The 15,628-nt window shown below is 38.1% G+C and overlaps 1 protein-coding gene across 43 annotated transcripts in view; it reads left to right on the forward strand.

Annotated features, from left to right (window-relative positions):
• ABI2 (abl interactor 2) overlaps positions 1-15,628 on the forward strand; it is a gene marked incomplete at both ends in the record, with an annotated part of 67,303 nt that overhangs the window by 18,479 nt on the left and 33,196 nt on the right. For 34 of the 43 annotated variants that reach the window (XM_082001659.1, XM_082001681.1, XM_082001697.1 and 31 more), the window contains one exon: positions 13,890-14,057. The exons of the other annotated variants lie outside the window; for them this stretch is intronic. In XM_082001659.1, the coding sequence (XP_081857785.1) occupies positions 13,890-14,057 (168 nt within the window). The remainder of the gene's footprint in view (positions 1-13,889; positions 14,058-15,628) is intronic. 43 annotated transcript variants of the gene reach the window in all.

The raw sequence follows: 15,628 nt of genomic DNA on the forward strand, positions 1-15,628 counted from the left end.
ATTTTTTTTTCCCCTGCTTATTTTCTGAGATTCTTGAATTGTAGCAGTATAGCAAAGTTTGAGTCTAGTTAAAATGAAAAGCCTTCTGCAACCTTCTGGTTTTTTTTGTGTTGACAACTCTATCAGTTTTGTTCATGTTTGTAATAAACTTCTGAAAAACTCTTGTTTCTAGCAATCTACCCTTGGGAATTAGGCTGGGACTCCTCTCTTGAGGAGATGACTTTTGTGTTTATGAAATGTTCACTAGTTACTCAAGGAGTGCAGGACAGAAATCTAGAGCTTGTCTCTGCGTAGGAGGCTAGAATCCCATTCTCACTCTGCCAATACTGTGTTTTGTCCAGTGCTATGGTAACGGGAGCAAAAGGTTGTAAAAACATTCTTTGCCAGGCAGGTGAGCAGATGCAGCTCTCAGGGAACATAGGGAACATATCTATTGAGTAAGGTGGTGCTGGTTTTGCTTAGCAGTTTTCAGAGTGAACTTCTGCTAACTTTCTTTCACTTCTTTTTGTTGGTCATGATAGTTTGTTTAGTTAGACTTCATCCTGGTTCAGTTATGGCTGGGTATCATTGAGTGTTACCGCTACCTTCAGTAGATGGGTAGTACAACAGAGGTCAGCTTTCAGCTGGCTGAATATGGATATCAAGAACAAATAGACCTCTCATCTGCTTGCTTCTGCTCTCTTTTTCTGGAAAGATCTTCCAGTGCAGGCAAGGCAAAAGGCCCTTGAGTTGTGGGGACTGTTGTAATGTTTCAGAATCAGACAAGAGTATATTTATGTCTGGTCATGTAATGGGGTGCAAATGTGTGTTTTACGTGATAGGCATGTGAGATGATGTATCATTGGAGGAGCCAGAGACTTTAGCCTTTAGGCATAGGAAGACTTTTGGCCATAGGCAAGGAAGGCTGTCCTACTTTTTTGTTTAAAAGCAAAAAAAGAAAGCCAGAGAGATTAAGGAACCTTTCATGGAGAAATGCAGGGAAGCTTGTTCTGATTTTTTTAGTTCTGTGCTTTAGAGCTCATCAAATGCCATTGTAGCTCTCCGGGCTCTGCTAATTTGAGCATAAATCTCTAGGTTTTAGAGCTCTAGTACGCTGCCAATGGTTCTGTTGCCTCAGAACAACTGTTGTGTGAAGGTTTCTTGTTTTGATCTCTACTTTTTTATATGAATTTTTTTTTTCTTCTGTCAGATTGTGGGCATATATCTGAAGACAGTTTGTTCCTGTTGGTATGTCCAAATTGACAGCAGGTTAAAAAAAGTGCCACATAAGAATAATTTCAAATTTAGAGTTAACGGATCACTGTGAAGGGATTTGTGTAATCCAAGCGTGGCTGTTTCCTAGAAATAGAAGAGTGATTATGCAAATTCCTGCCCCAGTTAGTTTAAGCCCTCTCCTTTATCTACTACCTTTGAAATGGCATACTCCTGTTACCTGGTAGCTATGCCACCTTATTTCTCTTTAAGTTTTTTTTTAGCCATAGTTATCAAAGGTAGCTAATTTAAAATATAATAACTTCTAGAATGATAAAATTTTGGGGCGTGCACATGTGAGGAAGTAGGGACAGTGAATGGTAATTGAAAGACTTGTGTTAGTTGGCTTGACAATGTGGGAAGAGTTCTGAGGATAACAGAGTTGTATTTGTTGTGGACAGACAACAAAGGCTTTCCAGCAGCTTGTGTTCCTTGGGCTACCTTACTCCTTTTTGCAGTGCCTTGTGAAATGGGACTCTGTAACACAGCTCAATGGCAGCCTGATATAGCTGTGGTAACTGATGCAGATGTCTTCTTCATGTTGCCTGCCTTTCTTTTGGGAGCTATTCGCTGAATAGGGTGTATATCTTCCCCTTATATGCTGCAGTTATGCTCTGGCAAATACAAGCTGTCCTGCCATCTGATTAATTACATTAGTACATTAGAATATAAATTGTGATGGTGGACGACATGGCTGCGCGTCCTACTTAGCATTTCTTGCTATGAGATTGTAATGTCTGGCAATGGACACTTGGAAGCAGAACCTGCTTTTACTGCCACAGATAACTGCCTGTGATTCTAAATTAAAGCAGTTAGTTGGCCTCAGTCATTGCTATGTAATGAATTGAATTGAGAATTTATAGTGGAACGAAGAAACTGGCAAAGTTGGGAAATAACTCAGATGTTACACAAGCCCTTGTGGCTTGGGAAGCTGAAATAGACATCCTTTTGTAGAAATGGCAGATTTTGTGAGATTTCTTGAGAGAGAGGTATAGTATCTTTTAATCTGATATTGCCAAAGAGAAAACAATTGGTACAAGTAACATTTTTTGTACAGCAGAATGTAATTACTGTATGATGTAGTTTGTTCTAACTTCTGAAGGCCGCTTTGCATCTGAAAAGTAACTCTTGCAAATGCTGCAATGACTTTTTAGTTTTATCAAGTAGCTGTAAAATCAAATTTGAGTTGAATTAATTGATGATTTTTACTTGTACACTTAATGAAAACTCTGCACACTAAAGTGTCCTTGGTGAATGAAGAACTGTAGAACAGCAGATACGTGAGATAGAAGAGTTAAACATGCAGATCTTTGCTGTTTCTCAGATTCTTTGTTCAGCACATTTGTAATAGTGGTGGTCTCTTAAGGCCACAGGCCAAGGTAATGTGGTCTCTTGAGGCCACAAATATGTTGATTTTGTACTGGTATTAAATCCCAAATTAGCCTTGTATTTTTTTTATGTTGTTGTATGAACTAGAAAATGATCAACTTCACTGAGCTGTGTTACTGCAGAAGAGCTAACAGAGTTAAGGTGAAACTTGCATTGATTAACAGAATGAGCAGTTGAGTCTTAAAGGCACGTGGGGAGTAAGTTTCTCTCACTGCTGCTTGCTTCTCAAGCAAGAGCTCCATCTGATGTTGTAAAGCAGTAATGAATAACTATTAATACTGGAACAGATCCTCCTGGAAGCTATGCTAAGGCACAGGGAAGACAGGGAGGTGACTGAAGACAGCCTGCATGGCTTCATCAAGGGCAAGTCTGGCCTGACCAACCTAGGGGCCTTCTATGATGGAGTGACCACATCAGTGGACAAAGGAAGAGCTACCGATGTCGTCTATCCGGACTTCTGTAAGGCCTTTAACACAGTCCCCCACAACATCCTTCTCTCTAAATTGGAGAGGTACGGAATTGATGGGTGGACTGTTTGGTGGATGAGGAATTGGTTGGATGGTCGCATCCAGAGGGCAGTGGTCAATGGCTCAATGTCCAGATGGAGTTGAGTGGTGTCCCTCAGGGGTCTGTACTGGGACCAGTACTGTTTAATATTTTCATCAATGATGACATAGTGGGATCGAGTGCACCCTCGGCAAGTTTGCAGATGACACCCAGCTGAGTGGTGTGGCTGCCACACCTGAGGGACAGGATGCCATCCAGAGGGACCTGGACAAGCTTGAAGAGTGGGCCTGTGTGAACCACGTGAGGTTCAACAAGGCCAAGTGCAGGGTCCTGCACCTGAATCAGGGCAACCTCTGGTATCAATGCAGGCTGGGGGATAAAGGGATTGAGAGCAGCCCTGCTGAGAAGGACTTGGGGATACTGGTGGATGAAAAGCTGGACATGAGCCGGCAATGTGCGCTTGCAGCCCAGAAGGCCAACCGTATCCTGGGCTGCATCCAAAGCAGTGTGGCCAGCAGGTCGAGGGAGGTGATTCTGCCCCTCTACTCTGCTCTGGGGAGACCCCACCTGGAGTCCTGCATCCAGCTCCGGAGTACTCAGCGCAGGAAAGACATGGACCTGTTGGAGCAGGTCCAGAGGAGGGACACAAAAATGATCAGAGGGATGGAACACCTCTGCTGTGAGGACAGGCTGAGAGAGTTGGAGTTGTTCAGCCTGGAGAAGAGAAGGCTCTGGGGAGACCTTATTGCAGCCTTCCAGTACTTAAAGGGGGGTTTATAAGAAAGATGGGGACAGGCTTTTTATCAGGGCCTGTTGCGATAGGACAAGGGGTGACTGTTTTGAACTAAAAGAGGGTATATTTAGACTAGATATAAGGAATAAATTTTTCACAGTGAGGATGGTGAAACCCTGGCACAGGTTGCCCAGAGAGGTGGTAGATGCCCCATCCCTGGAAACATTCCAGGTCAGGTTGGACAGGGCTCTAAACAACCTGCTCTAGTTGAAGATGTCCCTGCTCATTGCAGGGGGATTGGACTAGATGACTTTTAAAGGTCCCCTCCAACCCAAAGATTCTGTGGTTGTAATATAACTTCATGTTAACTACATTTCAGATGCAAATACATTTGGATATTAGCATGCTGTTCGGTTTCTTGTGATCTCTTATTTTAAGTGAGTTATGATAATGATTTATGATCTGTCATTATTTGTGTTGACCAAACTTTATTATAACCATGTCTAATAGGTTTATATGAATGCAGCATGCCCTGCTTTTTTTGCATAAATAAGACTTTTGCTCTACTTTCAAAGAATAGGAACTTGTCAGTTTTGGAGAGCAGGACATTTGCATGTGAAAACTGGTCATCTGTGCTTGTGAATATATGGAAATAAATACTAAGTTTGATCCTGGTGGTGGTGAAGGGAAACAGGTGACAGATCTGTTGCAGTGATGCTGGGAGCATGAAAACAGTGGTGCAAGTGATTAGATGTCAGGGAAGCTGTGTTTGTCCACAGCTATCATTTGCTATCTTTTTTCTTTTGGGTGCAGTAGACTGATATTCTTATCATAGATTTCAAACCAGTGAGTTAGTTTTGCCCTCAGTGGCAGCCTTGAATGCAGTATGTATTTAAAAAAGTTGCTTTTCCATTTAGGAGGTTAGGCTTTGTGTATGTTTCTTTGAAAAGTAGCTTTCCTAGTTGTTAATCAAACCTACATTTTGAGGCTCAGCACAGAAATGAAAATATCAGATGAATCAACTGCAATGAAAACAAGAGACTTCAGCTTAATGCAAATGACCTGATATTGACTGCAGTGGATTATTGATGCTGAGTTTTAGCTGGCTTAAAAATTAGGAAGTCACCCATCAAGAAATTCTAGTGACATTTTGTGCATCATTACAGTTTCTTAGTAATCTGAAAAACAGAACAAGCTGATGTCAAAGACTTTACGAAAGTATGACTACTAAGAGTATGTTCCTCAGCTAGCATGCTTGTTATTAGTATGCAGATAGATTAAGCTAAATTATCATCAATTTAATTATAAAAATGGAAATAACCTTATTTGTAATTATATTTCTGTTTATGTTTATATTTATATCAGTGGAATATGATGAATGCAATTAACCTTGCATTTGGAGATGACTTTTCTTTTTTTAATACTGCATTTATTGCTCTTTGAATGTTGTTTGAATTATAAAATTTAATAATAATTTTTATGCATTCCTAATTCTAAACCTGGTATCTTCTGTAATGATTGTTTGGCCTAAATGCCAAAGTTCTTTGTACAGCTTTGTTGATTGCTGTACTTAGATTACTGTGTGATCTCAGATCAAAAGGTAATGTGTTTGATTAGTTTTAGAATATACAGAATTCACAGTACTGTGAGAGTAGTCTTAATCCCATTTCTCTTGAGTTGTATTCAGAAGAGTTTACTTCAGTAACCTCGCATTTAAAGTTGTTTAAATTTTAAAAGCACTTTTTGTGAACAGCAAGTTAAATGCTTTAATGTAGGTGACGAGTAGAGACTTTGGATGCAATTGTGAAGAAATGGACTTTTCAGTTTTAACAGGTGTTTATAAGGTGGGATGGTTTAGGTGCCTGACTGTAACCTCCTCCTGTGCCTGGATGGTCCACCCATGACTGAAGTGTCATTGCAGTGCTGATTTTGCATTGTGTGTTGTCACTTCTGAGAGTAGTTCAGTAATAAAGGAAGTCATGTTGCTAGGAGACTAACATGCTCCATTCTTCACAGATGAGACAAAGAGTTGTCAGGCAAGTTACTTTCCTTACAATTGGATGTCTAGATAAGGTCATGTTAAAATTATTGTGAAGTAAAAATATTCTGTCTCCAAAGCTAAAGCTACCATTTCTACTAAGTTGTATTACCAGTCCCATTAATCTTGTTGCTTCCTCTGTTTGTGTGGTCTCAGTGTATCTTGCTGCTGGTGTATTCTTTTGAATACAGAATAATAGAAAGTTGTCAGAGAACTTATCAGTGGATTTGTGGAAGGGTAGGTGTGAAGAAGTGTTTCCCATTCATATCTGAAACGTTATTTACTTATGTTTCTTAACATTTGAGTAATTCATAATGTTTGCGGTATAGAGTACATGTAAATGGACAAAATGGCTACCAACTCTCCTTAACTTTAAAATAAATGTGTATACATTTGAGTAGGGTCACGAAGTGATCAAGCTAGCCCTCCCTCTTGCTAAAATTATGGTAACAGCAATAATTACAGGAATAAGCAATTACGTACAGAAAAATGTTTACACATAGAGATGTTTAAAGATTATAGAATTACGATTGACAGAGAACAAAAAAATCTACGCCAAACTCCAAGTACTTTAGATCTGTGGTTGTACTAAAGAACAGGTAGACTGGGTTTCCCCCAATGTTCAATGTACTAATAGAATACATGGATCCTCTTGCACATCTGAAAGCGAAATGTTGAGGTTTTCTGGTAGTTTTATGGTATTTATTTTTTCAGGAGCTCTGGGAGATCTCATTTCTTTCTGTTCTAACATGTCAGTGATTGCTTCTGCTTTTTCATGCTTGTTTCACCTGCATGTTATAGACCAACTACTTATGAATTGTATAGTACATGATTTTCATGCTGGGAATGAGCAGTTCTCATAGTGAAGGAGGAGTGAGGGATATTTTTTAGCAAGTAAGTATTTAATGAGGTAGTTTGTTAAAACAGAAAGCTATTGTTTTTTTTACTGGCAGTTATGTAACTTTTGGCATGATTTTGGCATAATTATTGGATTAATGATGCTCAGTTTTCTTCTCAGTCATTTTTTCTAGCTTACAAAAGGACCTCAGAAAGCACTTGGATGGGCTAAGCAGTTATCTGTGCAGTTGAATAAATGTGTGTAAAATATTTATGTACGAGGCTTTCAGTAACTACAAGGAATTCAGCAACAATGAAAATGGAAAGGATGATATAAGAGCTCAAAAACTGAAGTGTGCTTTGTCAGTATCACAGGTGGGCACATTTTGTACTGAGTAACACAAGCTTGTTGAACTCTGTGCCATGCAACTTTTGTTCTTGAGGCTTCTTGAAGCTGATGCAACCTCAACATAAACCTGAGGGATGTTGCTTGCTGGTCTTAAATGGACAAATCAAAAGGACAAATGCCTGCTTGGGCTTGTATTAACAGTAATCAAGAGAAACAGCTGTTATATTCATTAAATGAAACTAATTTTCTGTCTTATTCTTAAAATGTCACTGTTACTGTTTGGTCACATATACTAAATATGAGTTTTGTTTCAGTAAACAGGACTGTTTTGTACAATAGCAAGTGATGCTGTGTATGTTGGGGAAGTGATTATTACATTGTGGACACACCTTTCAGTGTAGTTAGTCCCATGTCAAACTGTTTAACCTCAGCTTCCACTTTGACACCTAAATATTGTATGCTGATGAGTTGATTTGAGTATGAATTGAGATTTTTCCGTTCAGAACTCTTTTTTTTCTAAGAGATTTTTAGGTTTAGGCTAGTTGTGACTGATAGAGGCTCAGGAATGAAAAGCTCTCTTTTTTCCCCTCTCGATTCAACACTAAGTATTAATCTTGGAAGAATTTTTTGTGTGTGTGTGTCGCAACAGCTTGTGTTAATCTTCTATGATAAGAAACACAATTTCTTTATCAATTTGTAGGTCCAGACCTTTTGGCTCATCTAATAGAAATTGTGTAAGTTTGTTAGCACAGCTGAAAACTTTGAACTTCCAAGTTGATGATGACTAGTGTTTAAATAATTTTTTTTTTTTTTTTTTTTTTTTTAGAACTAGAGCAGGACAAACCTAGCTACAATAACCAACTAAACTGCCAGCAGCCTTTAGCACTTCCTCTCATGCACCACTTTCAGACCTCTCTTAATTAGCTCTTTTGAATTCATAAGAGCTGTATTCTTCTTTTTTAGCATGTTGCTGTCTTTGAAATCTTTCCTTTTCTTCTAACTTGGTAGCATTTGTAGCGTTTGGTAGCATTTCCTCTTTCATTTAGTTGGGTTGATACTCTGTAAATCTTACCATAGTGCTCATGTTGCTGCCATCATTTGTTTCCTTGTAGAATTTCTTTCTGCATTAATAGCTGTCTTTTTGTACAAAATTGTTCAAGTTATTAACAGTGGCATAAAAAACTTTATCCCTGTGTTCTGGCTGATCTTACTTTGGGGTGGGAGAATGCATTAAATTCTTGGTTCTTTTCTAGCCCTGCTTTTTGTGCTCCATATGCATGTAAGATTTCCTTTTATAGTTCATACAGCCAAATTATTTTGGCATTTTGCATACCTTACTGCATGTTCTGTTCTCTCATCTGGCCCACACTCCATTCAAGATATTCTTTTCTTCTTTGTAATTTGTTTTTGTATTGCTTGTATAAAGCAAAAGTTTGTATTTCCCTAGACAGGAGAAAAAACATTGAGAGGTTTAAGTCCTAAAGTAAAACGGTACCTTATATAATCAGCAGTCCAGGCCATTTCTTACTCAAATCTGGTAATGTGATTGTGCTGTGTAAATGGAACTTTCAGAGTGGCTAGAAAGTGATGTCTGGGCTCTGCATCCTGACATGAAAAGTAGTCATCTTTGCACTTATTGCAGGTTGAATTCCACATCATTTCTAATGTTAGCAATTTGGGTTGTACAATCTAATATAAAAATAAGAAATATTTTCAGGTGAACATTTGTATCACCATTCCTGAGCAATGTTAGACTTAGTGTCCATCTTTGTTCGGACTGGTACGTGGAAGTGGAAACTTAATAATTCTCCAGTGTCTGAAAACAGGCACATACTATTGCACTGTGTATGTAATACATGCCTTTTCTGACTGAATTTGAAGCCTGTGCAAGCTCACTTGAATGACTTTGAGCTTTTCCTCTTATCTAAAAGCCTCAGCTTTGTATAGAGAAGTCACTGTAGTCTATGTTGTAGCTCTTGGACTGGATCCATCCTGATGGATTATTTCCATCTGGTCTATAGATTTGTTTTGTTTTCTGGAGGAGGCAAAACAACTGTTTTAGTAGTGGGTGCTTCCTACAAATGGAAAACATTCTCCAGGGGAGAGCTGGGCAGAGCAATGGCTGCTGCTGTGTCTAGGTGCATGGGGTACCACTTCCTGCTGCAGCAGAGGTAGCCTCTCCCAATAGTAGCTGACACCATCCTCACCTGATATGTGGCTGGCAGGAGCATCAGATGAGTTATCTGTAGTGAGTTAAAATGGTGCTCTCACTGCTGAGAGCAGGAGAAAAGGATGCTGCTTTGTGACTCAGCATGGACCACCTGATGTGTGCATTGTGTGGGGAAAAATGATAAACAAAATAGATGCTAAGCTTCTGCATGCAAATTGGATAATGTGGGCACAGAAGACATCAATGATCCAAACATTTTATCTTTTTAAGTCTGTGACAATGATCCAGCTGTGATGCTCAAACATGTCTTAACATTGTTTGAAAAGTCAAAGCTGGAAGTTTAAGAGGTAGAGACGCAGCAGCATTCTTAACACAGTTAATGGAAAAATACCAAGGGAAACCAATAAGGCACTGTACACAGGTCTTGTGGGGAAAAAAAAAATTATATGTAGTGGAGGGCTTGCAAATCTACAGTGATGTCTACTTGTTTCTTGCCTCTAGCAAGCAGAGCAACTCTGGATAGTTCTTCCCTCTTTATTCTTGATTGTGTGCTTCCTTGTGTTTCTGTGGCTATGCAGTGGTTTGGATGAGGGAAAACTTATAGTTTGGTTTATGGATCAGATAATTTTCCTTTGGGACTCGTCTCCTGATCTAATTCACTACAGTGTGCAATTTGTGTTGGGGACCTCTACTTCCACAGGTACTGCTGATGAAACTGCCCAAGACTCCATAATATGATTAGTTGCTCAAACCATAGTTCAGCAAACTTGATTTGCTCTTCCTCTGTGGCATCTACTTAGTTTTGCTAGGGCAAGTGTTTGCAAGTTTGCATAGCAGGGAAGATAATGGAATTGACTGAATTTAAAATACCCATTTGTTTCTTAGGTTACTTGTAAGCTAGATTAGGTACTCAATCCACCACGCCCTACACATACAGTACTGTTACAACTGAATAGATGTGTTAGGACTAGGAATGACAGGCTGCCTATGTTGGCATTGTAGAAGACTTACTTGTCAAACAATGACTTTGATTTTTTAAATTTAATATCCATTAATAAAAGGTACAGATCAAGCTGATCTAACAGTTGGAAGCATTGCTTCTCTGAGTGATGTGTGTATAGATGTTATGATGTCCTTTTTTTTCATAGGCATGCAGAATTTTATGTGCGAGAGTGCTAGATTAAAGATACTTAAAAACTTTAGGATGGAGAGATATTCAGTGGTCTGTTTCCTGGCATTTAATTTAAGTCAGGGCACTGAGAACGTATTTGCTACCAGTTCTTGATCGTGCTGACTGCAACGTTTCTGAGAACTGAAGGGCATCAAGGATGTTGGTTGGTTAATATCCTTAAGTATTCATAACAAGTCTTCATTTTGTTATATTCTATGATGTTCATTATGTTTCTCTTGTTTTCAATATTCTACATAGAAACAGTTACTGAAACTATTCTAGAGAGGCTATCAGTTTGATTAGGGCCAAATTAGTATTTTTATCTTTCACTAGAAGATTTTGGTAGGTGTGGATATTGAAATAACTTTTTGCCTGCCTTATAGGCAGGTATGAAGCATATTGGCTGGTATTTTGGTGTTCTGAAGATCAGAGTATTATATCTTAGTCTGATGAGGGTTATGTTTGAATGTGGTTTACTGATAACTTTAAATCATCTTATTTGCAGAAATCCCTTTAGTTACTCAGAGAGTTATCAGTGTACCATTTAGTTGTCTAAATCCATTGCTAGGTTTGAGCATGGCAGCAGTTGTAAAAAATATAATTTGATGTCCACCGGGAACCTACATGGGGAGCTTGTTACATAGGAGCATATGATAAGATACTATCTCTGGAAATCTACTTTCCAAATCAAAAGTTAGATTTCGTGCTAAACACAACTTACAATTTCAAGTGAAGTTTTAACTGACATTTATTATTAGATCTCCACAGGGAAACTTCATATTTGCTATAAGTATTCCAGACTGTTCTTCCTAGTCATTGTGTGAGACCCTAGTTTTCACCTCTTGAAAGTTTTTAGGGTAAACATGATTGTTTTAAAATGCTGTCATTAATTTTTTGTTTTTGTTGTGAAATGGCTTGGCAACAGTAGGTTTAAATAGTTGTTTTAATTGGAAAATTCAACACATTCTGCATCTTCCAGTATACAGGCAGAAAGTTCAAACTTTAATTTTGCTGTGCCAAGCATGAGTGAAGTTTGCTTCAGAGAATTTTGGGCTCTGTATAAAGATATGCAGAGCATCTTGTGGCTCTTTAGGTTATCAGCCAAATACACAGACAGACCTCTCAATCAAAAGCGTTTCCAAATGTATTTATAGGATTGTTGTTTTATGAAATTTTGTATGTGTTTGAACATTGAGAAGCCAGTTCCTTGTTGGTTTGAACTGGTATGAATGGGGGTGACATAAATTTAGCTATTAGGTTACATCAGTATAAGGACTAGCTCGGAATACTAGCATATTCATATTTGTGCTTCTTTAAGCAGAAAAACCATAGCAGAGGCTCGTAATTTCTAAAATGATAGATTGTTTTCCTTTTGTTCTCAAACACTTCGGCTATTAATGAAAAAATACTGTGTTTGTTGGCTTCTACTCAGCTGTTCTGGGTGTACAGTGTGTTAACATAAATCAGCAGTTTCTGTTTCTATAAATAGACTTCATCAGCAGCTGCAGAGCAAAACTGACAGGCTTCTGGTAATTTTTATTATTGCCATTCAGAAATTGTTTGAATCAATGAGAAAGTGGTATGTATGCCTGCTGCAGTTCAATTTGCAGTTTGAGCTGAGGTTACGAGTAGAGAGAGGGAAAGAAAGAGTGTATTTCTAAGCCAACAGTGTGAGAGCAGAGGCAAAGAGCTCTGTATTCCTTCATTTGGGAGTCCTTAAGCTGAGTTTGGAGCTCTTTCATAAGAAAGACATGCTATTCAGCTGGCTAAAAGTCATGAGTTCTTAAATGGGGTCTGGGGATAGCATTTATCTAACTTTATAGCTGGACATAAGGCTCCCTTTACAAGTGTGCTCTGTTGGGAAACATCATCATACTGTGCCCTGAGAAGCTTTCTCCTAAAATTTTCAGTTCCTTTTGCTGCTGGGTCTGGTTTTGTCTGCCACATAGGCAAGAAACAGCGAGGAAAGAACGCCTATTGCTGCTATCCTCCTTTCTAGAAGCAGACTAGGAAGTGGTACCATTGTGGCCTGCAAGAAGAAGGAATGCTGAGAGGCCAACCAAGTTACCGTTGTTGTTTGTGGACACAGGAGAGGTTGCCAGGAAAGCAGTATTGAGTATTTTTCATGTGGCTGTTGAATTCAAGTCCCGTGTCTGTGTTTACATGCGTGGTGTCTTTTTTTTTTTTTTTTTTTCCCTCCCCTCCCGAAAGCTAGCAGTCATCATTTAAGAGTCTTACTGCAAGGTCTCGGGAAATATCTTGGGTGTAAGAATTATTTTCCTGAAATAGAGACAGTCTTACTTTCAGTGTTTCCTAAAGTACATAGAGTAAAATGGATGGTAGATTGAGCTTGTGCTGAAAAATATGGAATGACTTTATATTCCCCCTCTAATAAAAGCACATTTCTTGAATCTTGATACCCAGCCTCTGTGAATAATACGTAAAAGAAAGGAAATTATGAAGTAGAGCATTATAATAGCAGGAGGGAGTAGAGAACATTTGTCAACTCGCTTTAGAAACAGCACCATCAGCCTGTGAGGTGGATGAAGATCAGTGAAATTCAGTGTATTCCAAAGCCTTGGAAACTGTAAAGTTCTTAGGATCTTAACTGTATGTTTTACCAGTGCTTTAACCTGTATTCTTTGTACTGAATTAGATCTTAGTGATGTTAATTATTATTCAGGGAGAAGCACAGAACCCCGATGACTTGACTCTTAGCTTATTATTTTTAATATCGTTTGAGATATACATATGTGTTTAAACTTCTGATGGATGTCTTCTGGCTTGATAGCCTAAATGTTTTAGGTGCTGTACTACTAGAAAAATGGATCACACTAATTCTTCATAGAAGAAAATAAAGACAATGTGAAAAAAATACAAAATGTTTTAAAAGAAATCATGGTCTTGTTCTGTTTAAAAATTATTCCTCGCACATTTTATTCAGCTGCCATTTTAAGGGAGTAATTATAGTTCATCCACTGTGAAAAACCATTTGTGGCATTAATGAGGTCTAAATAATTGGGAGAGATGAGGAATATGGTATTTGGCAGATCCTTGCAGGCTGTTGCAAGATCTAATTGAAGTACAAAGTGTAGATAGAAAACTAAATAGATCTAAATAGTACAAAGTTCAGAAGAACTGAAGAATAAGTATCTCAGACCGCTTTAAGCTTATTGTTAAAATATAGTATGAAAAGTTGTATTTTAAGTATTTCAAGAAAAGATGAGGATGTTGTGTACTAGCTTAATTCCTTTTATAAAGTGTAGAAACTCTTAAAATGCAAAATTAGTATTTTTTGTGGAATGAATGGAAAGGAGGAAAATTTGATGTAAATTAGTTTGACTTGTATAATTCTTTGTCCTTTAAAGACGGGCAAAATAAGTTCACTCCAAGGATCCTTGGGTGAGAGACTTTAGTAAATAAACCTTTTATTTTTGCTTTTAGTCACCAGATAAGCAGCGAGCCCTGGAAGAAACCAAAGCCTATACAACCCAGTCATTAGCAAGCGTAGCCTATCTGATCAACACTTTGGCCAACAATGTTCTCCAAATGCTGGATATTCAGGCATCCCAACTTCGACGCATGGAATCTTCAATCAACCATATTTCACAAGTGAGACTGTTTTCCTGATTTTTTTTTTCTCTTTGTTTGTGAAATTACATAGCAAGTAAGACTCTCACTAACATTTTGTGAATGAGAAAAATAGCTGCATTTAAAAGAGAAGGATGCATTTCTTCTCATATTAATTCTGGGAATGGGTCTCATTATGTGATTGTATATCTGTCTTAGTGTGAGCGTTTTACATAGGATAAGAGATTAAATGTGTTCTTGGCTAGTTTATTGTTTGGAGAGGGCTTCCTTCCACGTAAGTCAAAAGCACAGAAAAATTGCTAATGGAAAAATCAGAATATTATGTTAAGGGCCAGATTAAGCTTTCCAACTCCTGTTCGATGACTTACTGTACTTGGTATTTATTGGCTACAGGCACTTAAAATTAAAGAAATATGAAATGGGTGGTGGAAAACAATACTTTTCATCTTTTTACTTTTCCTGTTCCTGTAATATTGGCATCTGATGACAAAAACATAGATAACAAAAGTAGTTTGGTCCTGGCTTTTCTTAATAAAATGTACTTTGCAATTGCATGAACAGTTGGCAAAATTAGTGTTTCAAGTTTGTATATGGCTGCAGAACTCCTGCCATTGTTTGCAGCTTTTCCAAGCAGCAATAAACTAAGTTACTACTATCAGGAAATCCATGTCCCATCACCACATTGATGAGAGAACATTGACTTCCAGAATGGGCTGAGGATGGATGATAAATTTGTCAGAGGCTTACGTGCCAATGATGAATTAAAAGAGAAATTAAGAGCAATGATACAGCACTGTTTTTCTGTTACTGGAGAGTTGATTGGAGTCCTTACTGAATAGTTTTGTGTCTTATTTGACAAATACATTTTGGCTGCTAGGTTTTCTTGATCTCCATGTGATAATGTCATAAATTAAAATAAAGAATATTGTGGTATTTAGAAAGACATTTGAAAGTAGGAGGTGTATAAGGTAGGAAATAAGTGGACTGAGCTGACCTGTTAACTTGCTGGTGCTGAAAGTGTTCCTAGGCTAGTTGAGGTTTGAACCAGCAAAAAAAGTGACTAATTTTATGATAGCTTAATGGGCTGAATTTGGTCACTGAGGGGTCAGACAAATTCCAGAGCAGATGCAAATGAGGTTTTTCCCTTCTAGTAGTAGTACTATGTTGGATAACTCAGGCAATCTCATGCAACTGCATCCTCAAAAATAGGCTGAGAAGTTTGATTTCTTCTGCTACATGCTGCTTGTTAATCCGTGGACAAGTCAATTCATTTCCTCCCCCCCCCCCCCAGAAAATGTCACAAATTACTCTGTGTGTGTACATGTATATGTGCTATATATATATGCTGTGTATGTATGTATATGCCTCTGTGTATATATGTGTGTGTGTGTATCTATGTGCTTCTTGACAGGCTAGTGCCAGATGACAAGTATTTCAACTATTTGAGAGCCTGATGCAAAAGACAGTATGTGAATAAAAATATTCAGAGTTCACTGGATTTTGCATTTTATGGATGTGGAAAGTTCATTTTGTCACACAGTTTCTGTAAAGTAGTTTTAAAGGAAAGGGCCATAGCATTTAAAATTTTTTCC

The sequence above is a fragment of the Phaethon aethereus genome (genome assembly GCF_964289735.1).
Source record: "Phaethon aethereus genome assembly, chromosome: 6".
NCBI lineage: Eukaryota > Metazoa > Chordata > Aves > Phaethontiformes > Phaethontidae > Phaethon > Phaethon aethereus.